This window comes from Oncorhynchus masou, chromosome 21 (assembly GCF_036934945.1).
Source record: "Oncorhynchus masou masou isolate Uvic2021 chromosome 21, UVic_Omas_1.1, whole genome shotgun sequence".
Classification (NCBI taxonomy): Eukaryota; Metazoa; Chordata; class Actinopteri; order Salmoniformes; family Salmonidae; genus Oncorhynchus; species Oncorhynchus masou.
In genome coordinates this window covers 7,222,420-7,249,636 of record NC_088232.1, presented here as the reverse complement: position 1 = coordinate 7,249,636, position 27,217 = coordinate 7,222,420, and the positions used below count along the sequence as shown (strand labels likewise).

The following is a 27,217-nucleotide window of genomic DNA, read 5'->3' as shown; positions in this document are numbered from 1 at the left end:
ATGAATCAGATCTCTTAAGCCTCAAGTCAGCTCTGATCTGGAAAGATACTGATGAATAGGATATGTGTAATGTAACAAGCAGTACCGTATACAAAGAACAGCGCGCATACGCTTTTCTTTGTTTTATTATTATTTTTTAATTATTTTATTAACAAATATCAACAAACAAAAGAGGAATAGTCACAAGCAAACAAGCATACATACAAACTATTTACATTGCAAATATAAACAAACAAATCATATTCATAATACAAGTTTTAATTGCCTTTTTAACCAACCAAAATGACAAACTGACCAACCAAAATAATTTTATTCTCAGTTACGAAAAAAAAGAGACTTATACGATTTTAAAATGTCTTTGTTGTTCCATTTAAAGTATCTGTGAGGGTGGAAAGCGCGCAAACGCTTTTCATTTAGCCACACCCGGTTTGAGCGAACGTTACATCCTTTCACCTCAGTGTAAACGGAAGTAAACAGTGACCAAGATAATTTCCACGTTACAGTTATTTATACTTTTTGTTGACACGATGGAACTCTAAATATGACTCGTTTAACTGCACAGCATCACATACTTAACCCGTGCAGTCTTTATTTCGCGTTAGAGACAGGACTTGGTTACAGGACTTGATAGGCGTTATCTAGGTAACGATAGCTGCTAAGGGTTAGCTAATAATGGCTAACTGTATGGTTTTTCATACTCAGATAGCCTCCATCATGGAGGTGCTAGCGAATGCAGCCGTGTCAGAGATCTGTAAACTCGTAGACGACGACTATGCAGTGTTTCGTTTGGAAATAACTCAAAGCCAGAAAGAAAACAGGGCATTACGGAGGAAACTACTGGAAATGAAGGTGGCACGGGAGCGCGCAGAGAGGACAATGCGAGAGCGCGTCCTCGCCAGTTCCAGAAGTGTCAAGATCCTCGACCGATACAGAGGAATGGCAAGAGGTACATTTTGCAGAATAGTCCAGGCGAAATGAAAATTATGTTCACTGTTTCATAAAGCATATAATTTGCAACACTTGTACAAATTGTGGCCCTGAACATTTCAATACTATCCATCTGCAGCCCTGCGGTATAACCTGCGTCTAAAACTAGTCTGTCAACAAAATCAATACTATCGCCATCTACTTGTAGGGATTAAGGATGATTTTCCTTCCCCCCCTGAATTCGTATTTTATGACAATAGATGTAGAAAACACATTCATTAAAAAAACACGATTAACTCTGGATACAATCGCGTTTGATCACAAACATGTATATTTATGCAATACATTTTCCAAAATGGATGAAAAGAAAACTACAATGATATGTATGTCCAAAATAATCTGTTTTGAGGTACTGAAAATAATTACAAAAACATGTTATAGAATAGTGAACACTTTAAAATTAACTCAGTGGAAACGTATCTGAATTCTTGATAAATGGAGGAGGACGTTCAATTATCAATCATGTAGGTAATTAAGAACAGTGGTATGATATGACACAACAATTTTAGCAATTTTATTTATCTTGCAGTGTTAAATTGTGTTCATATGAGAAAAAGTTTGAAACCAGTTTCTGCATATGTAAATATTTATATTTAAAGATGATAACAGGTTATAGCTACAAAAATGCCAGTCTGGTGGTTTTAAAGGCCCGAGGTAGGGCTGAAATGTTAAACCTATAGTAAAAGTGAGGTTTTCCCTTCAGCCTCACTAAAACAGAATCAAACTCATCAGAAAACAGTCACATACTGACAACGTATCAGGCTCCTTAACTCAATGACAAACATACCACACTTTTCTATTTAAAAAATCTTACCGTTTGAATATGTATAGGTTAACCCTAATGTCCATTTGTTAAAATACACTCGTCTTGTTCATCAAAAAGATATGATACATGACAGAGATGTTAGAATCCCTCTTCTCTTTTCTTCCCTCGCTCTATCCGCCCTCCTGCCTGCCAAACCATGAGTCATTACTACTACCATTCACAGCAAAGATGATTCCTGCTATTCAATCAGTCAGGGACGTTGAGAACAAAAGGACAAACTAAAGAGCTCTCGAACGATGAGCCGTGGAGAAAGGAGACAGGGCAGAGATGAGTTTTGCTTCTGAAGACACCGCTGCACTGCGTTCCGGCCTGGCTGGCTAGTTGTCCTGAGCAAAAATGGCCTACCCTGCTCCTTCAGTCGCCTCCTGCTATGCGGAAGCAATGTGCGGAACCAATCTACTTGAGGATTTTGTGGTGGGGTAGAGGGTGAGGAGGTGAACGCGTGGATGTCGTCGATGAGCGTTGTGTTGGCCAGCATGGTCGATGAGGGCAGGAAGGTCAGCTTGGACACTTCTCTGTAGGATAAAGTGGAGGTCTTGGGGGCCTTGCTCCTCTTACCCCACTGCAGGGCTGGGGTTGGGGCCACAGCTGCTCTGCCTGGTTGTTCTCCTCTCCAAAGCCTACCATCTGACAGAAAGGGAGAGACTGAAAGAGAGACACACACATACTTAAACAGGACATGGAGATTTCAATCTTAAATGTGACAATCTGGTGCACTGAATTCAACAGACAATTTGAAGTTATTTCAAGTCTTAATGATTTACCAACCATGCTCCTTTCTTGTGTAGATTCATAATCACAATAGGAGGATAGTGTCCACATGAAGCACAAGAGAAGTTGCATGTGCTGTCACAAAGGGCCTTTAAGTGAAGGTAAACATGGAGACCGGTGTCTGCCCACGTGAAAAAATACTACAGTTTACTGTACAGTACTTAGTATAGACTTCTGTAGTAAACTTTAGAATACACACAGTAGTATCCCTCGATCATGTGTATTACTTACTATAAAATATTGTCGTATACTGTAGAATACTATAGTAAATGCTCCAGTATTATTCACAAAAAAAACTATAGTAAATCCAACATTAATGTCCAAAAACACTACACATTTAAAAAAAAAAACATAGTAAATACAACGGTATTTAATTTGCATATACCCTACCCATTCCCCTCCCCATATCCCGATCTGTGCCGCTCATAAGTGAGAAACCTACAGTGGGGCAAAAAAGTATTTAGTCAGCCACCAATTGTGCAAGTTCTCCCACTTAAAAAGATGAGAGGCCTGTAATTTTCATCATAGGTACACTTCAACTATGACAGACAAAATGAGGGGGACAAAATCCAGAAAATCACATTGTAGGATTTTTTTAATGAATTTATTTGCAAATTATGGTGGGAAATAAGTATTTGGTCACCTACAAACAAGCAAGATTTCTGGCTCTCACAGACCTGTAACTTCTTCTTTAAGAGGCTCCTCTGTCCTCCACTCGTTACCTGTATTAATGGCACCTGTTTGAACTTGTTATCAGTATAAAAGACACCTGTCCACAACCTCAAACAGTCACACTCCAAACTCCACTATGGCCAAGAACAAAGAGCTGTCAAAGGACACCAGAAACAAAATTGTAGACCTGCACCAGGCTGGGAAGACTGAATCTGCAATAGGTAAGCAGCTTGGTTTGTAGAAATCAACTGTGGGAGCAATTATTAGGAAATGGAAGACATACAAGACCACTGATAATCTCCCTCGATCTGGGGCTCCACGCAAGATCTCACCCTGTGGGGTCAAAATGATCACAAGAACGGTGAGCAAAAATCCCAGAACCACACGGGGGACCTAGTGAATGACCTTCAGAGAGCTGGGACCAAAGTAACAAAACCTACCATCAGTAACACACTACGCCGCCAGCGACTCAAATCCTGCAGTGCCAGACGTGTCCCCCTGCTTAAGCCAGTACATGTTCAGGCCCGTCTGAAGTTTGCTAGAGAGCATTTGGATGATCCAGAAGAAGATTGGGAGAATGTCATATGGTCAGATGAAACCAAAATATAACTTTTTGGTAAAAACTCAACTCGTCCTGTTTGGAGGACAAAGAATGCTGAGTTGCATCCAAAGAACACCATACCTACTGTGAAGCATGGGGGTGGAAACATCATGCTTTGGGGCTGTTTTTCTGCCAAGGGACCAGGACGACTGATCCGTGTAAAGGAGAGAATGAATGGGGCCATGTATCGTGAGATTTTGATTGAAAACCTCCCTCCATCAGCAAGGGCATTGAAGATGAAACGTGGCTGGGTCTTTCAGCATGACAATGATCCCAAACACACCGCCCAGGCAACGAAGGAGTTGCTTTGTAAGAAGCATTTCAAGGTCCTGGAGTGGCCTGGCCAGTCTCCAGATCTCAACCCCATAGAAAATCTTTGGAGGGAGTTGAAAGTCCGTGTTGCCCATCAACAGCCCCAAAACATCACTGCTCTAGAGTAGATCTGCATGGAGGAATGGGCCAAAATACAAGCAACAGTGTGTGAAAACCTTGTGAAGACTTACAGAAAACGTTTGACCTCTGTCATTGCCAACAAAGGGTATATAACAAATTATTGAGAATAACTTTTGTTATTGACCAAATACTTATTTTCCACCATAATTTGCAAATAAATTCATTAAAAATCCTACAATGTGATTTTCTCGCTTTTTTTTCTAATTTTGTCTGTCATAGTTGAAGTGTACCTATGATGAAAATTACAGGCCTCTCATCGTTTTAAGTGGGAGAACATGCACAATTGATGGCTGACTAAATACTTTTTTGACCCACTGTACATGCCAAATATAGAACATAGTGTTCCATGAAGGTTATAGAAAAGAGCCCCTACTCTTTCTTTTATCTGTTCAGACACCAATCCTACCTACAGGTCTGGAAAATTAGCTCTTTTAGTATTTCTCCAGCAGGTTTCCTCAAGGTTTCCTCATGTCAAAGATAATAAAAACAAAAACACTACAGTAAATACTATAGTATATAACAATCCGCAAAAACACTTAAGATAGTATATACTACAGTTTTCTTTCACTAAAGTATTTATACAAGACTTAACAGTAAATACTACAGTATTCACTGTTGTGTTTCTGCAGACTTCAGTACACAAAAACACTAGTAGTAGAGCATAGTATAATATAGTCTCTTTTTTCTATTAGGGAAGCGAGAGATACTTCACATGGTTCCAGTTTTCCAGACGGTCAATGACTGATGACTTAATGATAGTAATCAGTAAATGATAGTGTAGGGGAAAAGTACATCAATAAATAACCTCATAGCCATGTTCACAGATGGTTGCAAAAACAAAAAACACGTTCATATTAACATGTAGTGACTGTTCAAATAAAAATACTGATAAGTCATCACCTGAAGGAACCTCTTCAATAAGAGACACACATGGAGACTGAGCAGAACACTGTCATTGAAGTTGTGTAGCCAATGTTTGTACTCTGAAACCACACTCATAATAAGAAGTGGTTGGTTCAAAGACAGAAACATAATGTTTGAATTTAGGCACACTGGCTGTGGTCTCAACAGACAAAACAGACTGAGCCATAGCCAGACATAGGAGCTTCCGGCACTCAAACATCTTGTCTCCAATCCTTTTATTTCCTAGCATCTCCGACAAAACATATTCCCTCATGTTTTAATTTTCCTCTGTAGATGTACAATAGTCCACTAACTATTTGAAATAAAATAACACTTGATCGTTGTGCTCGTTCATGGTTAGACTGGCATTGAGGTGACTCGCAGTACGCTTCATACGCCTCCTCCTTTCTCTGTTTGTGAAAAAGCACACTTGAACCGTGCATTGTTTTGACAACAGCAAATACTCCATTTGCCTTTGCTGGATCCAGAAACTGGCTGAGCAGGTTTGTAGTTGAGGTGACATCCCCATGGTGAACACCTGAGTGTTTACTTAATACGTGCTTGGATAGCTTTTTCCTGTTTTCTTTCATGTTACATTTGGGGCGTACTACCGTTTGCCAGTTTTTATATGACACATACCCACCGGGAGATTATTTGATGTCCCAGCCTCTCCCCCATTGTGTGACCCGGTGTGTGGTGTCCCAGCCTCTCCCCCGGTGGGTGGTGTCCCAGCCTCTCCCCCGGTGGGTGGTGTTCCAGCCTCTCCCCCGGTGTGTGGTGTCCCAGCCTCTCCCCCGGTGTGTGGTGTCCCAGCCTCTCATTTACATTTACATTTAAGTCATTTAGCAGACGCTCTTATCCCCCCGGTGGGTGGTGTCCCAGCCTCTCCCCCGGTGGGTGGTGTCCCAGCCTCTCCCCCGGTGGGTGGTGTCCCAGCCTCTCCCCCGGTGGGTGGTGTCCCAGCCTCTCCCCCGGTGGGTGGTGTCCCAGCCTCTCCCCCGGTGGGGAGATGGAGGAACTGATTCTTATTCAAAAACAAAGTCGCAAAAACAATGGAAGTGAGCCTACACCCTGAAACCAAGGTTGCACCTGTCGATGCAACATCCTGTGGGAACAAACACAAAATGCAGAATAAATTAACTCCAGATCAAAATGAATGAACACTAGTGACAAATATTATTGACAACTTTTATATTGAATTGCTCTACCGAGGTGAGCATTTAAATGCAGGTTTAGTTTGCTTCAGTCGGTGGCCATAGGGATTGTAGAGGCCAACAGAGGACAGTGATACAGCTTGCAGCACCATGTGCATTTCTGCACCGGGGGTGGCTGCGTCCCTTCCTGCAAACTAGAGTTATCGAGGACATTGCTAGCTAGAACAACAACATGAATGAGGATGTACTTTCTGAGGACTAAGGATACAATGGAGGTTGGAACGAAAATATACTCCAGAACTTTCTCAGTGCCCTAGTGGTAAATTGAACGTCACCAAGTCAGCCTTCCTCCATCTGAAAAACATCTTACGACTCAGACCCTCTCTCACTGAGCCCACTGCTGAAACCCTCATTCACACGTTTGTTTTATCACGCCAGGACTACTGCAGCGCCATTCACTACAGACTCCCCACCAAAACACTGGACAAACTTTAACATGTAAAAAAAAATGAGGCTGCGCGAGTCCTCACACACACCAGCCCTTGAGACCCCATCACCCCACCCTCATCAAACTCCACTGGCTCCCAGTTCAATACAGGATCCTCTTCAAATTGCTCATGCTCACCTACAAAACTTTCTGTTCCTCTCTAACTGAACATCTCAAAATGAGCTTGATTTGATGTTATCTTGACTGGGAGTGTGATCATAAAGTGCTCCAAAATGGAAATGTTCTCTTCTGAAATATAATTTGAGGAGTGGTAGTTGACCCATACGTGCCCATGAAATCACCAGGTTCCTGGCTCCAGACCAATCACAGGCCTTTGTGTCCCATGAATTTACACAAAGTTACAGGGTTTACACAGTCCACCATTATATAATAATCGGAAATCTTTATGATCCAAAAATGCCGATTACCAATTGTTATGAAAACTTGAAATCGGCCATAATTAATCGGCCATTCCGATTAATCGGTGGACCTCTAGTGCATGGCATCATTGTCATCCTTGACCATCAAAACATAGGTTTAGACATCACCTTTGCTGTGTTAATGTTTGTTTCAGAAGATAACGCAAAATTGATTATTCGGTTATGGCGGAATGTAAAATGGCCACCAAGAGGCATTTTTGTTATGCCTCCATATCAGAAAATGTAAAGGGAGCCAAATTGTACAAGTGTACCAAGTTTTATGCTTTTATGAGAAAGTTAAGTTGTCACCTAAAACTTGGCACATATCGCCTGGACTAGAAGGCAGAGGCTGCGGGGCCTGTTGCCCTTTTCTCCTCTGAGTGATTTTTGATGTGTTAACCACATATATGGTTAACCAGAATTGGTTAACCATATATACCAATTTTTGGATAGTATGCAATAATTCACCCAATTACTTAGCAATCTTGCACGAAGACACTATATCATATTCAAACCAGATTCGTTATTTAACGCAATTCCTATTATTTACTCATAGAAAACAATGTGATGCATGGAACATAATAAATGAATCAATAAATAGTATATCAAAAAGTTATGAGAAGTGTTACCTTACATCCTTGTCAATTGTAGACAGTGTCTATATTGTACAAAATACCATTGAGCATTGACTTTAGCTAACCTAACCACCTCTTTTCCCCTAATCACTCTCTCAGGTGAAGGACATCCCACTGGAGGCCATAGCAGCTTTATGAAGCCAGTGGAACACAATATATGGAGAGATGACCAACCAATCACTGTTGATGAGGGGAGTGGAACCTCAACCCAGCACATTATCATGATAGAGGTTAGTGTAATAGATTTACATAAAAAAATAAACGTTTTACTTTGTAAATCAAATGTGGCCAGTTTACTTCAGAAAGACTTCCCTCAGCTATTCACTTGCTTACATGTACATCCTCATTTATCTGCCATAGGGGAGCTTGTGAGACTTCCCTACAACATTTTTATCCAATTCAACTAGTTACCGGCAACAACCTCCTCTCTTCTTGTGTCAGGCTGCAGATGCAGAGGCTGTAGGTTCTGGGGTCAAGCAGGAGAGGTCTGTAGGAGAGGAGGACCCACGCCACTGCAGAGACATCCAAACGGGAGCGCCCCCTGAAGCCACGGAGGACCTCGCTGCCGCTGTGCCCCATCCCAGAACCAGACGAAGCATCACGGAGGTCAGTGGAACGCCGAACAACGTCCTCAAGTCAGAGACCGACACAGAGACTTTAACTGTAACACACAGGCTCTTACATACAAGATCTGACCACAGATCAGACCCAGAGAGACTGGTGCTGGGGAATCTGGGCTGTCCTCCTGCTCCTGGCTCAGAGTATTTACCTGTATTTCACCAGAGCCAGAGGACGGTTAATTCCCATGGAGATGGTGATACGTTAAACACCGGAGGTGATGATCCGTCTTGTTCTTACGTTACAAAGATGGACCCTGGCAACATATCCTTGGGTTTAGAGAGACAGACTGATCTGTCTGGAGGGGACTGGAACCGGTACAGTAGTAGTGTATACTCTGAAGGGTGCCTAGATAAGAAAGGGGCGTGTCTAGTTGTAGATGAGGTGACTGTGAAAGTGGAGGACGACACTCCTCTGACATGGAATGCTGACAAGACTCACTTAGGAGAAGGACACTCGCAAGGCAACACCAGAGACTTCTTAGACTACAGTGAAAGCTTAGCTACAAATCTAAATGTTGTGACCCACTCCCCTTTACACTCTTTCAGGGATCGCGACCCAATGTCCACGTCGATGGCTCCTTCCGATTTACAAGGCTGTGTCCTTTTTGATCCGGTATTGAACTCAAACGACAGGGCTAGAGCCCAGGCTCAGGGAGGGGGAGCCACATCAGGCAATAGTAAAGAAAAATCGTTCCTCTGCATGTTCTGTAACAAAGGCTTCAGCTGCCCCCAGAACGTGGCGATCCACCAGAGGGTCCACACAGGGGAGAAACCCTACAGCTGTACCCAATGTCACATGCGCTTTGCCCAGGCTGGAACCCTGAAGAGGCACCAGAGGGTCCACACAGGGGTGAAACCCTTCAGCTGTACCCAGTGTAATATGCGCTTCGCCCAGGCTGGTGACCTGAAGAGGCACGAGAGGGTCCACACGGGAGAAAAGCCATTTGCCTGTAATCACTGCGGAAAGAGGTTCTCTGAGAGGAGATATCTCAGGATACACCTGCAAAAAAACAATTTCCACTCTTTAACATAGAAAGTAACCATTACACTTGATAGCTTCTGACGTTTAGATCCTACATTAAAGGAACACTCAGAGAGATGACATAGATGCAAAAAGTAAACCACAGCAGTGGTTCATTTTCTACAACAACTACGAGCGTTGAAGTGCAAGGCCCAGACATTTTTGGATATACAGTAATTTCAGAAATAATTCACACCCCTTGATTGTTTTCCACATTTTGTTGTGTTCCAGTCTGATTTTTTGTTGTTGCTGAAATTGATATTTTGTGTGTCACTGGCCCACATACAATACCCCATAATGTCAAAGTGGAATTATGTTTTTAGACATTTTTACAAATGAATAAAAAATTCAAAGCTGAAAGATCAAATCACATTTTATTGGTCACATACACATGGTTAGCAGATGTTAATGTGAGTGTAGCAAAATGCTTGTGCTCCTAGTTCCGAAGATGAGCGATGACTGAGCGGCAGAGGCAAGATGTAATAGATGGTATAAAATACAATATATACATATGAGATGAGTAATGTAAGATATGTAAACATTATTAAAGTGGCAAGTGATCAATTTATTAAAGTGCCCAATGACTTTCAGTCTGTATGTAGGCAGCAGCCTCTCTGTGTTAGTGATGACTGTTTAACAGTCTGATGGCCTTGAGATATAAGCTGTTTTTCAGTCTCTCGGTTCCAGCTTTGATGCACCAGTACTGACCTGACCTTCTGGATGGTAGCGAGTTGAACAGGCAGTGGCTTGGGTGGTTTTTGTCCTTGATCTTTTTGGCCTTCCTGTGACATCGGGTGCTGTAGGTGTCCTGGAGGGCAGGTAGTCTGCCCCCGATGATGCGTTGTGCAGACCGCTCCACCCTCTGGAGAGCTTTGCGGTTCTGGGCGGTGCAGTTGCTGTACCAGGCGGTAATCAATTAAAAAGTTTGAGGGTTTTAGGTGACAAGCCAAATTTCTTCAGCCTTCTGAGGTTGAAGATGCGCTGTTGCGCCTCCACCACACTGTCTGTGTAGTTGGACCAGTTTCAGAAGTCCACGATCATCTTCTTTGTATTGTTTATGCTGAGAGAGAGGTTGTTTTCCTGACACCACACTCCAAGGGCCCTCACCTTCTCCCTGCAGGCTGTCTCATCATTGTTGGTAATCAAGCCCACTAATGTTGTGTCGTCTGCAAACTTGATGATTGAGTTGGTGTCCATGGCCACACAGTCGTGGGTGAACAGGGAGTACAGGAGGAGGCTGAGAACACAACCTTGTGGGGCCCCAGTGTTGAGGATCAGCGAAATGAAGATGTTGTTTCCTACCTTCACTACCTGGGGGAACCTGTCAGAAAGTCCAGGACCCAGTTGCTCAGGTTGGGGTTGAAACCCAGGGCCTCAAGCGTAATAATGAGCTTGGAGGGTATTATAGTGTTGAATGCTGAGCTGTAGTTAATGAACAGGATTCTTACATAGGTATTCCTCTTGTCCAGATGGGATAGGGCAGTGTGATGCCGATTGCATCGTCTGGGGATTTATTGTGTCGGTATGCAAATTGAAGTGGGGTGGCAGGTAAGGTGGAGGTGATATGATCCCTGACTAGTCTCTCAAAGCACTTCATGATGACAGCAGTGAGTGCTATAGGGCGATAGTCATTTAGTTCAGTTATCTTTGCCTTCTTGGGTACAGGAACAATGATGGTCATCTAGAAGCATGTGGCGACAGCAGACTGGGATATGGAGAAATTGAATATGTCCGTAAACACGCCAGCCAGCTGGTCTGCACATGAGTCAATAACTATTCAACCCCTTTGTTATTGCGAGCCTAAACAAGTTCAGGAGTAAGCATTTGCTAAAATGTCACATAATAAGTTGCATGGACTCTGTCTGCCATAATAGTGTTTGACATGATTTCTGAATGACTGCCTCGTTTCTGTACACCACACATGCAATTATCTGTAAGGTCCCTCAGTCGAGCAGTGAATTTCTAACACAGATTCAACCACAAAGACCAGCGAGGTTTTCCAATGTCGCACAAAGAAGAGCACCTATTGGTAGATGGGTTAAAAATACTGTTCATTGAACAAATCCCTTTGAGCACGATGAAGTTATTAATTGCACTTTGGATGGTGTATCAATACACCCAGTCACTACAAAGATACAGGCGTCCTTCCTAACTCAGTTGCCAGAGAGAATGAAACTGCTCAGGGATTTCACCATGAGGCCAATGGTGACTTTAAACTAGAGGTCGACCGATTATGATTTTTCCTCGCCGATGCCGATTATTGGAGGACCCCCCAAAAAACCGATACCGATTATTCGGACAATTAAAAAAAAAACATGTATTTGTAATAATGACAATTACAACAATACTGAATTAACACTTATTTTAACTTCATATAATACATCAATAAAATCTATTTAGCCTCAAATAAATAATGAAACATGTTTAAATCATGCAAAAACAAAGTGTTGGAGAAGAAGGTAAAAGTGCAATATGTGCCATGTAAGAAAGCTAACGTTTCAGTTCCTTGCTCAGAACATAAGAACATATGAAAGCTGGTGGTTCCTTTTAACATGAGTCTTCAATATTCCCAGTTATTATAGGAATTATAGGACTATTTCTCTCTACGATTTGTATTTCATATGTCTTTGAAAATTGGATGTTCTTATAGGCACTTTAGTATTGCCAGCGTAACAGTATAGCTTCCATCCCTCTCCTCGCCGCTACCTGGGCTCGAACCAGGAACACATCGACAACAGCCACCCTCGAAGCAGCGTTACCCATGCAGAGCAAGGGGAACAACTACTCCAAGTCTCAGAGCGAGTGACGTTTGAAACGCTATTAGCGCGCACCCCGCTAACTAGCTAGCCATTTCACATCGGTTACACCAGCCTAGGCTTGAAGTCATAAACGGTGCAATGCTTGAAACATTGCGAAGAGCTGCTGGCAAACACAGAAAAGTGCTGTTTGAATGAATGCTTACGAGCCTGCTGGTGCCTACTATCGCTCAGTCAGACTGCTCTATCAAATCATAGACTTAATTATAATATAATAACACACAGAAATACGAGCCTTAGGTCATTATTAATATGGTTCGAATCCGGAAACTATCATTAAGAAAACAAAACGTTATTCTTTCAGTGAAATACGGAACCGTTCCTTATTTTATCTAACGGATGGCATCCTAAGTCTAAATATTGCTGTTACATTGCACAACCTTCAATATTATGTCATAATTACGTAAAATTCTGGCAAATTAGTTCGCAATGAGCCAGGCGGCCAGAACTGATGCATATACCCTGACTCTGCGTGCAATGAACGCAAGAGAAGTGACACAATTTCACCTGGTTAATATTGCCTGCTAACCTTTTTTTTAGCTAAATATGCAGGTTTAAAAAATATACTTCTGTGTATTGATTTTAAGAAAGGCATTGATGTTTATGGTTAGGTACACGCTGGAGCAACGACAGTCCTTTTTTGCGAATGCGCACCGCATCGATTATATGCAACGCAGGACACGCTAGATAAACTAGTAATATCATCAACCATGTGTAGTTATAACTAGTGATTATGAATGATTGATTGTTTTTTTTATAAGATAAGTTTAATGCTAGCTAGCAACTTATCTTGGCTTCTTACTGCATTCGCATAACAGGCAGGCTCCTCGTGAGACAGGTGGTTAGAGCGTTGGACTAGTTAACCGTAAGGTTGCAAGATTGAATCCCTGAGCTGACAAGGTAAAAATCTGTCGTTCGGACCCTGAACAAGGCAGTTAACCCACCGTTCCTAGGCCGTCATTGAAAATAAGAATATGTTCTTAACTGACTTGCCTCGTCAAATAAAGTTGTAAAAAAATACATTTAAAAAAGGCAAAATCGGCATCCAAAAATACAGATTTCCGATTGTTATGAAAACTTGAAATCGGCCCGATATTAATCACCCATTCCGATTCATCGGTCGACCTACTTTAAACAGTTAGAGTTGAATGGCTGTGGTAGGAGAAAACTGAGGATGGATCAACAACATTGTAGTTACTCCACAATACTAACCTAATTGACAGAGTGAAAAGAAGGAAGCCTGTACATAATAAAATATTCCAAAACATTTTTGCAATATGGCACAACTAGTAAAACTGAAAAACATGTGGCAAAGAAATCGTCTTGAATATGTTTGGGGCAAACACATCACTGAGTACCACTCTTCATATTTTCAAGCATGGTGGTGGCTGCGTAATGTTATGGGTATACTTGTCGTTGGCAAGGACTAGTGAGTTTTTTTTGGGATAAAATTTAAAGGAATAGAGCTAAGCACAGGCAAAATCCTAGAAGAAAACCTGGTTGTTTTGTTTTCCAACAGACACAGGGAGAAGAATTCACCTTTCAGCAGGACAATAACCTTAAACACAATGCCAAATATACACTGGTTGCTAACCAAGACGACATTGAATGTTCCTGAGTGGCCTAGTTACAGTTTTGACTTAAATCGTCTTGAAAATCAATGGTAAGACTTGAAAATGGCTTTCTAGCAATGATCAACAACCAACTTGACAGAGCTTGAACAATTGTTTGAAAGAAAAATGTGCAAATATTGTACAATCCAGGTGTGCAAAGCTTTTCGAGATTTACCCAGAAAGACTCACAGCTGTAATCAAATGCAACAGGTGATTCTAACATGTATTGTCCCAGAAGTGTGAATGCTTATGTAAAGGAGAAATTTTCAATGCATTTGCTAAATTTTCTAAAACATGTTTTCACTTTGTCATTGTGGGGTATTGTGTGTAGATGAGTGAGGGGAAAAATCTATTTAATCAATTTTGAATTCAGGCTGTAACACAACAAAATGTGGAATAAGTCAAGGTCCATGAATACTTTCTGAAGGCACTGTATAAGGCATATACAGTATAAGCCTATAAAGTCTGTTACATAGTGTTTGTACTGTGTAGGCAAGTGTTTCCCAACTCCAGTCCTCAAATCCCCCAACAGTACACATTTTCGTTGTAGCCACAGACAAGCACACCTCATTCAACTCAGTGGGCTTGATGATTAGTTGACCAGTTGAATCAGGTGTGCTTGTCCAGTGCTACAATAAAAATGTGTACTGTTGGTGGTACTTGAGGACTGGAGTTGGGAAACACTGGTGTAGGCTGTATGATGTTCACACATGCCTAGTACATTACTTCCATTCAACTGCAGAATACAATTCCCTGGGCACTTTTAATGAGAAAATTAATACACTTTACCAAGTTAACAGACAGATTACCGACCATTTCGAATCCCACCGTATATTCTTCCGCTATGCAATCTGGTTTCAGAGCTGGTCATGGGTGCTAAATGATATCATAAACGTCATCGATAAGCGACATTTTTGGGCGGCCGTATTCATCAACCTGGCCAAGGCTTTCGACTGTCAATCACCACATTCTTATTGGCAGACTCAACAGCCTTGATTTCTCAAATGATTGCCTCTCCAGGTTCACCAACTACTTATCTGAAAGAGTTCAGTGTGTCAAATCAGAGGGCCTGTTGTCCGGGCTTCTGGCAGTCTCTATAGGGGTGCCACAGGGTTCAATTTTCGGGCCGATTCTCTTCTCTGTTTACATCAATGATGTCGCTCCAGCTGCTGGTGATTCTCTGATCCACGTCTATGCAGACGACACCATTCTGTATACCTCTGGCCCTTCTTTGGACACTGTGTTAACTAACCTCCAGACCTCTGGACGGCTCCGACTTATATGTGGACAACTACAACTACCTAGGTGTCTGGTTAGACTGTAAACTCTCCTTCCAGACTCAAATTAAACATCTCCAATCTCCAGTCATTTATAAAATAGCCTCCAACACTCTACTCAACAAATTGGATGCAGTCTATCACAGTGCCATCCATTTTGTCACCAAAGCTCCATATACTACCCACCACTGCGACCTGTATGCTCTCGTTGGCTGGCCCTCGCTTCATACTCGCCGCCAAATCCACTGTCTCCAGGTCATCTACAAGCCTCTGCTAGGTAAAGCCCCGCCTTATCTCGGCTCACTGGTCACCATAGCAGCACCCACTTGTAGCACGCGCTCCAGCAGGTGTATCTCACTGGTCACCCCCAAAGCCAATTCTTCCTTTGGCCGCCTTACCTTCCAGTTCTCTGCTGCCAATGACTGGAACAGACTGTAAAAATCACTGAAGCTGGAGACTCATATCTCCCTCACAAGCTTTAAGCACCAGCTATCAAGGCAGCTCACAGATCACTGCACCTGTACATAGCTCATCTGTAAACAGCCCATCCAACTACCTCATCCCAAAACTGTATTTATTTATCTTGCTCCTTTGCACCCCAGTATCTCTAATTGCACATTCATCTTCTGCACATCTACCATTCCAGTGTTTAATTGCTATATTTGAATTACTTCGCCACAATGGCCTATTTATTGCCTTAACTCCCTTATCTTACCTCATTTGCACTCTATGTATATAGACTTTCTGTTTTATTTTTTTCTACTGCATTATTGACTGTATGTTTTGTTTATTCCATGTGTAACTCTGTGTTGTTGTATGTGTCAAACTGTTATGCTTTATCTTGGCCAGGTCGCAGTTGCCAACCTGTTTAAATTAGGCGAAAATTATGACGATTCTTTGTTGAGACGTGTATGTGTGGTTTTCATATCGTGTATTTACAAATTGTTTATGTTTAATAAACACAAAATGGGACGTTTCATTCTAAGGCTTTCATTAAGACTCTCTTTAGTATACATCACATCTGATCTCACCCTATTCTGCATACACACAACAGTGCTTTATAATCAAATACTAAAAATACCTACACATACCCACACACTAACAAACACCAACTGTACACGTCAAAATAGTTTAGTCAGGTTTGTCTGATGGGGACTTAGAACTTATGATAGCTGACTTTTTTTACCCACAACATATTTATGTCCACCATGATGGGTTTAGCAATAATGAAGTCATTCTGTATCTACAGTATAGGACTCAAATATAGCTGGGATGGATAAACACTCATGTTGAAAGTTATTATCTGTGCACGTGTATGTACCTGAGGGAGTGTATGTCTGTGTAATCTGTATCACCTCTTCCAGGATGAGGGTCCAGAGGTGCTGCTGGTGAAGGAGGAGGGGTGTGAAGAGGGTCTGGAGAACCCTGAGGGGACCATGGTCATGGAGGACAACCAGACTACACCTCCTCCTGAACCCACAGAGGAACCAGCTGAGCAGCACAAGACCACACACAGTCTCACTGAGGTGAGCCCACTGTGAACTACTGTCTGAATGGTATTAGTTCAGGGCCCGTATCCACAAAGTGTCTCAGAGCTGATCATAGATCATAATGAATGAAACTGTAGGTAAGGAGCTGATCCTTGATCAGCACTTCTACTCTGAGACTCTTTGTGGATACTGGCCCAGATCTTGATTAATTTTGTGTGAAGTGTGAGACCATGCCTTTGAATTATCAAACCATTAGTGTCAAGTAATCAATTCAACTAACATGTTTGCATCGTACTCATAGCAATCCCTCATTGCCCAATCAGAAGATGCTCCATAGCAGGGTGCTCATATCAGATTTCTTGATCCAACATCCTCTCACTCTGTATCTCTTACAGTCAGTAGACATGAAGGATGGGAAGCCTGATCTGCTGCTGGTCAAAGAGGAGACAATAGAAGATGGACCAGAGAGCATTAATCTGCTAAGTGGACTACAGATGGGGGAGCAAGGTAAGGGAGAAAGACATATAGCCCACATACAGTAATAGATCTTCAAGTGCACCTGGCTATTGTTTTAAACAAATTATAATGTATGAACTTGACCAGGTGATTGTCAAACAAAAACTCCATATGTAGAGTTCTCTGCCATGTTTGTAAAGTATTTTGTAACTGCTTCCTGCAGGTGGTTTGCTGGAGGCTAACGGAGACTGGGTGGCCATCTTGGATTCTGAGACTGGTGCAGCCAAGGGCCCAGGGGACGACATCACCGAGCAGGCCAGGACTAGAAGCGACATAGTGGAGGTCAGTGGATGGGACAGCTTCTTCAACTCTGGGCTGGGGAACAACACTGTTAACCACAACCAGAAACAGACAGTCGAACACAAAACAACAACCAAACTTAATCTCCATAACAACAGACTGTCTGAGACTGGGGCGAGGCATAGATTTGGTCTGCAGGGACGGGGAGGTGTCAGTATGCGGCGGAAGAGAACAGACACAGACTCGGCTAGCGATGCTCCATCCTGCTCCTATAGTTGTGATTCAGAGAGACTGATGGCGCCTCAGGTTAACTCCCTAACAAGTGCTGCCTTCAGCCATCCTTCAATAGGATCTACCAACTGGAACATGGACCATGCGACAACACAGACACTCACTGGCCTTCATCCTTCTCACACTTTCCTAATGTTAAACCAGACAGACAATGCCAGGGCATCAACACTAAATGGCTACACAAGCCCATTGACAAATGACAGTAGTAGTGGTAGTAACGCTATCAGCAGATCCGGTGGCAAAGAGAAGCGCTTCCCGTGTTCATTCTGTGGGAAAGCCTTCAGTTTCCCCAAACAGGTGGAGATCCACCAGAGAATGCACACGGGGGAGAAACCATTCAGTTGCCACCTTTGCCAGGCTAGTTTCTCCCACTCCTCCAACCTGAATAGGCACCAGAGGATCCACACAGGGGTGAAACCCTTCAGCTGTACCCAGTGTCACATGCGCTTCGCCCAGGCTGGTCACCTGAAGAGGCACCAGAGGGTCCACACAAGGGAGTAATCCTACAGCTGCCCCCAGTGTGAAAAGAAGTTCTCCTGCCAGAACCAGCTGAAGATGCACCTGAAGGTCCAAACGGGATAGAGGCCTCCTACGCACTGCAGGAAGATGTTCTCAGAGAAGAGCTACCTCAGGATACACCAGCTGAAAAACCATTCCACTCTATAACAAAGAAAGTAACCATTCCACTCGATATCTTCTGACTTTTAGATCAAACCCTACATTAAAGACAATTAATTTTAATTGTCGTCAGCAGGAAATCTCTACAGATGCATTTGGAGGACCGAGAGTAACATATTTTAGTGTTGAATATTTTTGGGTAGAATATTGCATCTAGACAATGCGTGACATATAAGGCATTTAAGCAATGCAAGAACTTTCCATTATACATTTCAATCTGGTTCCTGTGGGCATCATTTGAAAGCTTATTATATTTCCAACATGACTTGCTAAGTTCTAAAATACGGTCTTATAGTGTTAGGCTTTGATAAGGCACTTTAGACAAACAGATACGCATTTTGGTGCGCATAGAATGGAGTCATAAGTGCATTCAAGTGCGTGTTCCACTTCAAATTTTCCTCACAATACGACAAACATGCTCATTCTGTTCAGGACAACCCAGGGTATGACATATGTCATCCTTGTCACTGTACATCAAACATGATGAACGTTGGTACTGCAAATGACACAGGTTTTCAAATGTGAAACGTGAAGTGCACATTTTTGTTGACAAGCTCCATTACTGCAGGAATGAAATAATACAGTTTGATTGTTTAAGAAATCTAAAAAGTCTCTCTTTTTGTTTACAATCATTCCAAAACACTTCTCACAAAAAAAGTCTGTAGTGTCTGAAGGGTTTTGCCTGCAAACTAATATGACACCTCTATGGAAAGATGAGGCGCTCCCGAACATGATGTTCTCCGTTTTGCTCTACGACCCCCATAAGTGTCACAGGACTTGTCAGAAGGTAACTGGCGCTGATTAAAACAATGTATGGAGGTAGTTTTGTGCCTACCCCAAAAAAGAAGAATACACTAAGATCGTGTTTTGTAACTTAGCTAGTCATGTTGGGAAAAGAATAAGATTTAAAATGATGCTCATCTGACCCAGATTGAGATTTATAATGGAAAATGTTTGCATTGCTTAAACAACGATAGTAATTGTGTTATGGTGGGAACATAAATATAAATAGATGTGTGCTTGCTTCAGTTCCTCAACATCGAAGCTAGGGGAGCTCAAAAAGCGCCTTATATTTGAAGGCTCTTTCCTTGAATCATAAAAGATCATTATTATGTAGGAACTGCACGGTTTAGAGAGGTGTGTGTCCACTTGGAGTCACCAGTTTCGTCCTCACTTAAACCCTTGTCATTTGTTGGTTCTTATGTTGCACCTACCCCCATTTGTCCAATATTATTATCATGTTACTGAATGTATCCAGAGTATTTTCAGATTTCGTAATCAACAAATGTGGCAAAGTCCAGTAAAATGAACATGAAATCAAGTGTCATGTTTGGATTCAGTCTTGTCCGGTGAACTGTTGTGTCCTCACCTTTATGAGATCATGGGGAAATGATCACACCAAAGTGTTCTCTTTCAACTGCTACCATGGTAATGCATGTACATTTACATATTTATTCTGTTGGAAACATTTCAATATGGCCCTTTCCATATAGACAAGTGTCCACAAGTGTAAAGGGTTAATGAGAAAATTTCTCAAGTTCATTACGTTTTTATGTTGTTGAGACGTGTATGTGTGGTTTTCTTGTGTATTTAAAACTTGTTTATGTTTAATAAACACAAAATGGGACTTTTCATTCTGAGACTTCCATTGGGACAATTGTGTATACATCAGGGTCTGTATTCACAAAGCGTCTCCGAGTAGAATATTTGTCATAAGTGCTGAGAATATATACATTTTACTCTGATGGGTAAAAATAAATAGCTATGTGTGAAGCCTCTTTAGTGATAAGAGCCATGCCTAGTTGACAGATACAGTATTTAGGAGACGTCTTAACCAGCTTAAAGTTACCAGCAGGTGTCTTGTTGATAGAAAAAAGCAGCAATTCAGTGTTTCTTGCACCACGTGCAATTGCTGTGGAGTCTTTGGAGTTCTTAAAATAATGTTTTTTCATCATTCTAAATGAACAATCCATAAATAATTTAGACCTACATGCAACAGTATCTCTTGCACTTTTTTGGATTTATAAGCTGGAAGTAGAAACTAAAAGGTTGTTGTTCATTAGTTTACGCCAAATAAGGGGAGGGGTAGTAGGGTTAGTAGAAAATAATAGAGTAAAATAAATAAAAATTTAAGTTGTTTATTTATATATGTATTTTATATGTGTTATGGCGGTGTAAAGGAGGCAAAGTCAGGTGCAGGAGAGCAGAGTAGAGTAAACATGCGCACTTTTATTCCGTTCAACAATAGGCACACAAAAAATGACATAAGTGCCCAAAAACACGGAACAAAACTATAAAAGTATCACGCGTGAACATACACCATAAACAAAGAACAATTACACACAAAGACATGATGGGGAACAGAGGACTAAATACATATAGCTTGATTGGGGAATGAAAACCAGGTGTGTATGGAACAAGATAAAACAAATGGACATATGAAAAAGGGAGCGGCGATGGCTAGAAAGCCGGTGATGTCGATCGCCGAACGCCGCCCGAACAAGGAGAGGAGCCGACTTCGGCCAAAGTCGTGACAATATGTGTATATATAAAATTATAAACTTGGATTAGCTAACACAACGTGCCATTGGAAAACAGTAGTGATGGTTGCTGATAATGGGCCTCTGTACGCCTATGTAGATATTCCATTTAAAAAATCAACCGTTTCCAGCTACAATAATCATTTACAACATTAACAATGTCTACACTGTATTTTTTTATCAAAGTGATGTTATTTCAATGACCAAAAAATTCACTTTTCTTTCAAAAACAAGGACATTTCTAAGTGACCCAAACTTTTGAACGGTAGTGTACAGTGGTTTGTGAAAGTATTCACCCCCCTTGGCATTTTTCCTATTTTGTTGCCTTACAACCTGGAATTAAAATAGATTTTGGGGGTGTTTGGATCATTTGATTTACACAACATGCCTACCGCAAAATATTTTTTATGGTGAAAGAGACAAGAAATAAGACAAAAAAAACAGAACTTGAGCGTGCATAACTATTCACCCCCTCCAAAGTCAATACGTTGTAGAGCCACCTTTTGCAGAAATTATAGCTGCAAGTCTCTTGGGGAATGTCTCTATAAGCTTGGCACATCTAGCCACTGGGATTTTTGCCCATTCTTCAAGGCAAAACTGCTCCAGCTCCTCCAAGTTGGATGGGTTCTGCTGGTGTACAGCATTCTTTGTCATACCACAGATTCTCAAGTGAATTGAGGTCTGGGCTTTGACTAGGCCATTCCAAGACTTTTAAATGTTTCCCCTTAAACCACTCGAGTGTTGCTTTAGCAGTATGCTTAGGTCCATTGTCCTGCTGGAATGTGAACCTCCGTCCCAGTCTCAAATCTCTGGAAGAATGAAGCAGGTTTCCCTCAAGAATTTCCCTGTATTTAGCGCCATCCATCATTCCTTCAATTCTGACCAGTTAATGGTGCTTCGTGGGATGTTCAAAGTTTCTGATATTTTTTTTATAACCAACCCTGATCTGTACTTCTCCACAACTTTGTCCCTGACCTGTTTGGAGAGCTCCTTGGTCTTCATGGTGTCGCTTGCTTGGTTGTGCTCCTTGCTTAGTGGTGTTGCAGACTCTGGAGCCTTTTAGAACAGGAGATCATGTGACAGATCATGTGACACTGAGATTGCTCACAGGTGGACTTTATTTAACTAATTATGTGACTTCTGAAGGTAATTGGTTGCACTAGATCTTATTTAGGGGCTTCAGAGCAAAGGGGGTGAATACATATGCACGCACCACTTTTAAATTTTTAATATTTTCTTGCATTTTTTTTAACAAGTTATTTTTTTCATTTCACTTCACCGCCTCGCTATTGTTATTTTACTGCTGCTGTTGAATTATGTTACATTTATTTATAATTTTTTTACTTATCTACTTCTGACTTCTTAACTTTCAAAAAAAATATTTTTTACTTCTTAAAGCATTGTTGGTTAAGGGCTTGTAAGTAAGCGTTTAACTGTAAGGTCTACACCTGTTGTATTTGGTGCATGTGACAAATAAAATTTGATTTGATTTGTTGTCCTGTTGGAAGGTGAACATTCACCCCAGTCTGAGGTCCTGTGCGCTCTAGAGCAGTTTTTCCATCAAGGATCTCTCTGTACTTTGCTCCGTTCATCTTTCCCTTGATCCTGACTCGTCTCCCAGTCCCTGAAAAACATCCCCACAGGATGATGCTGCCACCAACATGCTTTACCGTAGGGATGGTTGCCAGGTTTCCTCCAGACATGATGCTTGGCGTTCAGCCCAAAGAGTTCAATCTTGGCTTCATCAGACTAGAGAATCTTGTTTCTCATCGTCTGAGACCTTTGTGCCTTTTGGCAAACTCCAAGCAGGCTGTCTTGTGCCTTTTACTGAGGAGTGGCCACTCTACCATAAAGGCCTGATTGGTGGAGTGCTGCAGAGATGGTTGTCCTTCTGGAAGGTTCTCCCATTTCCACAGAGGAACTCTGGAGCTCTGTCAGAGTGACCAATCGGGTTCTTGGTCACCTCCCTGACCAAGGCCGTTCTTCTCCGATTGCTCAGTTTGGCCAGGCGGCCAGCTCTAGGAAGAGTCTTGGTGGTTCCAAACTTCTTCCATTTACGAATGATGGAGGCCACTGTGTTTTTGGGGACCTTCAAAGCTGCAGAAAAAATGTTGGTACCCTTCCCCGGGTCTGTGCCTCGACACAATCCAGTCTCTGAGGTCTACGGACAATTCCTTTGACCTCATGACTTGGTTTTTGCTCTGCCATACACTACCAAATGTGGGGCCTCATGTAGAAAGGTGTGTGCCTTTCAAAATCATGTCCAATCAAATGAATTTATCACAACATCTCAAGGATGATCATTGGAAATAGGATCAAATCAAAGTTTATTTGTCATGTGCACCGAATACAACAGGTGTAGACCTTACAGTGAAATGCTTACTTACAGGCTCTAACCAATGGTGCGAAAATAAGGTGTGTGTGTGTGTGGGGGGGGGGGGGGTGTATTGTGTGTAGATTGATGAGGACAAAAAAATATTTAATACATTTTAGAATAAGGCTGTAACGTAAAAATGTGGAAAAAGTCAAGGGGTCTGATGACTTTCTGAGTGCACTGTATGGATAGTACCAGTCAAACGTTTGGACACACCTACTCATTCAAGGGTTTTTCTTTATTTTTACTACTTTCTACATTTGTAGAATAAGAGTGATGACATCAAAACTATGAATTAACACAAACCGTTGAAGTCGGAAGTTTACACACACCGAGCCAAATACATTTAAACTCAGTTTTTCACAATTCCTGACATTTAATCCAAGTAAAAATTACCTGTCTTAGGTCAGTTAGGATCACCACTTTATTTCAAGAATGTGAAACGTCAGAATAATAGTAGAGAGAATGATTAATTTCAGCTTTTATTTCTTTCATCACATTCCCAGTGGGTCAGAGGGTTTACATACAAATTGAGTGTATTTGGTAGCATTGCCTTTAAATTGTTTCACTTGGGTCAAACGTTTGGGGGTAGCCTTCCACAAGCTTCCCACAATAAATTGAGTGAATTTTGGCCCATTCCTCCTGACAGAGCTGGCGTAACTGAGTCAGGTTTGTAGACCTTGCTCGCGCACTCTTTTTCAGTTCTGCCCACACATTTTCTATAGGATTGAGGTCAGGGCTTTGTGATGGCCACTCCAATACCTTGACTTTGTTGTCCTTAAGCCATTTTGCCACAACTTCGGAAGTATGCTTGGGGTCATTGTCCATTTGGAAGACCCATTTGTGACCAAGCTTTAACTTGCTGATTGATGTCTTGAGATGTTGCTTCAATATATCCACATAATTTTCCAGCCTCATGATGCCATCAATTTTGTGAAGTGCACCAGTCCCTCCTGCAGCAAAGCACACCCACAACATGATGCTGCCACCACCGTGATTTACGTTTGGGATGGTGTTCTTCTGCTTTCAAGCCTCCCCCTTTTCCTCCAAACAACGATGGTCATTATGGCCAAACAGTTCTATTTTTAATTCATCAGACCAGAGAACATTTCTCCAAAAAGTACGATATTTGTCCCCATGTGCAGTTGCAAACCGTAGTCTGGCTTTTTTTATGGCGGTTTTGGAGCAGTGGCTTCTTCCTTGCTGAGCGGCCTTTCAGGTTATGTCGATATAGGACTCCAAAGTACGTTCATCTCTAGGAGACAAAGCGCCTTCCTGAGCGGTATGACGGCTGCGTGATCCCATGGTGTTTATACTTGCGTACTATTGTTTGTACAGATGAGCGTGGTACCTTCAGGCGTTTGGAAATTGCTCCCAATGATGAACCAGACTTGTGGAGGTCTACAATTATTTTTCTGAGGTCTTGGCTGATTTCTTTTGATTTTCCCATGATGTCAAGCAAAGAGGCACTGAGTTTGAAGGGAGGCCTTGAAATACATCCACAGGTACACCTCCAATTGACTCAAATGATTTCAATTAGGCTATCAGAAGCTTTTAAAGCCATGACATACATTTCTGGAATTTTCCAAGCTGTTTAAAGGCACAGTCAACTTAGTATGTAAACTTCTGACCCACTGGAATTGTGATACAGTGAATTATAAGTGAAATAATCTGTCTGTTAACAATTGTTGGAAAAATTACTTGTGTCATGCACAAAGTAGATGTCCTAACCAACTTGCCAAAACTTTACTTTGTTAACAAGACATTTGTGGAGTGGTTGAAAAACAAGTTTTAATGACTCCAACCTAAATGTATGTAAACTTCCGACTTCAACTGTATGGAATCATGTAGTAACCAAAAAATCTTTTAGATTTTAGATTGTTCAAAGTAGCCACGCTTTGCCTTGATGACAGCTTTGCACACTCTTGGCATTCTCTCAACAAGCTTCACCTGGAATGCTTTTCCAACAGTCTTGAAGGAGTTCCCACATATGCTGAGCACCTGTTGGCTGCTTTTCCTTCACTCTGCGGTCCAACTGATCCCTAACCATCTCAATTTGGTTGAGGTCAAATAGCCCTTACACCGCCTGGAGGTATGTTGGGTCATTGTCCTGTTCAAAAACAAATGATAATCCTAGTAATTACTTAAAAATCATACAATGTGATTTTCTGGATTTTTGTTTTAGATTCCGTCTCTCACAGTTGAAGTGTACCTATGATAAAAATGACAGACCTCTACATGCTTTGTAAGTAGGAAAAGCTTCAAAATCGGCAGTGTATCAAATGCTTGTTCTCCCAACTGGATATATATATATTTCAACAAATATATATAGGCGATTGGAAATCATGCGGACAATTACATTTATGGAAGCTAGAATCGAGCTGCAATATTAAAGCTGATCTACCCCTCAAATTTGTTTTTATAAGTAAATAACACAAACAGCACTTACAGTTGACCGGGGAAGCTCTAGCAGGGCAGAAATTTGACTAACTTGCTTGTTGTAAAAGGTGGCATACTACGATGGTGCCATGTTGAATGTCACTGAACTCTTCAGTGATGCCAATCTACTGCCAATGTTTGTGTATGGAGATTGCATGGCTGTGTGCTTGATTTTATACACCTGCAACGGGTGTGGTTGAAATAGCTAAATCCACTGATTTGAAGGGGTGTCTACATACTTTTGGCCATGTGGTGTAGTTGAAGGCTTTTTCTTTGCGTAATAAAAATGCATTGAAACTAGATTATTCTACTAACAGCACAAGAACTTGCATTCCCCGAAACAGTTAGAAGCAATACAAAAATAAAAATGCTCCAATAAATATTTAAAATGAGCAACAGGGGGACAAGAGTCTCAAGTTTTAAGTTGAGTCTGCAGGCTATTCCATAGGCAAGGAGCGTAACAGGAAAAGGCAGTCATACCCAACTCTGTGGAAATCGCATGGGCCTCAACTGTAATCCATGCTTGAGACCTGGTTTTAGGAATTATAATTCCAATATTGATGAGTGATGATAAATAAGAAGGTAGTTTATTCAGAAGTGCTTTATAGACAAACACGAGAGCATGTTGTTCTCGTCTCACGGACAGCGAAGTCCAACCCACATTATGATATAAAACACAGTGGTGAGTTCTGTAGCTAGCACCCGTAATAAACCTAAGTGCACAATTCTAAGTAGAATCCAGCAATTTAAGTGTTGATGCCGTAGCATGCATGTAAATAATATCCACATAATCTATAACAGACATAAAAGTAGCTTGCACAATTTGTCTTCTATTTGTAGAGGACAAGCATGTCCTGTTTCTATAGAGGAAGCCTCGCTTGATTTTTAGCCGTTTACAAAGTTCGTCAATACGCATTTTAAAAGACAGTTTATCATCTAACCATATCCCTAAGTATTTATATGCAGAGACCTGATTAATTTGAGAACCATCTAAGCTCGTAAGTGCAAGTGTATTTTCAACCAACTTTTTGAACCTATTAAAAATCATAAAATGTGTTTTCTTTGCATTTAAAACAAGTTTCAGCTGTATAAAAGACCCTTGTAATATCTTAAAATCTGTCTCTAATAGTGATAATGCTTGGTCAGCCGTTGAAGCGAGAGTACATGACAGTCATCAGCATATAAATGAATTTGACTCTTTCTTATCTCATCACCGATATTGTTTATGTAGAGAGTGAACAGTAATTGACCAAGTATAGAACCTTGTGGGACCCCTTTAACCAACTCCAATGGCTCTGACTGGATGCCGTCGACTCTAACAGCCTGACTTCTATCCTTTAGATAGTCATGAAACCAACGACAGACATCCAGGCCCAGTCCTATTGACGACAGCT

At 41.5% G+C, this 27,217-nt stretch overlaps 1 protein-coding gene across 1 annotated transcript in view; it reads left to right on the top strand.

Annotated features, from left to right (window-relative positions):
- The first annotated feature begins 452 nt into the window (after window positions 1–452).
- Window positions 453–27,217, top strand: part of LOC135507727 (uncharacterized) — a 30,519-nt gene continuing 3,754 nt past the window's right edge. The window contains exons 1-6 of the mRNA XM_064927329.1: window positions 453–946; window positions 8,008–8,138; window positions 8,350–8,514; window positions 16,620–16,781; window positions 17,141–17,252; window positions 17,425–17,543. Coding sequence (XP_064783401.1) covers window positions 673–946; window positions 8,008–8,138; window positions 8,350–8,514; window positions 16,620–16,781; window positions 17,141–17,252; window positions 17,425–17,543 — 963 coding nt within the window. The 5' untranslated portion in view covers window positions 453–672. The remainder of the gene's footprint in view (window positions 947–8,007; window positions 8,139–8,349; window positions 8,515–16,619; window positions 16,782–17,140; window positions 17,253–17,424; window positions 17,544–27,217) is intronic.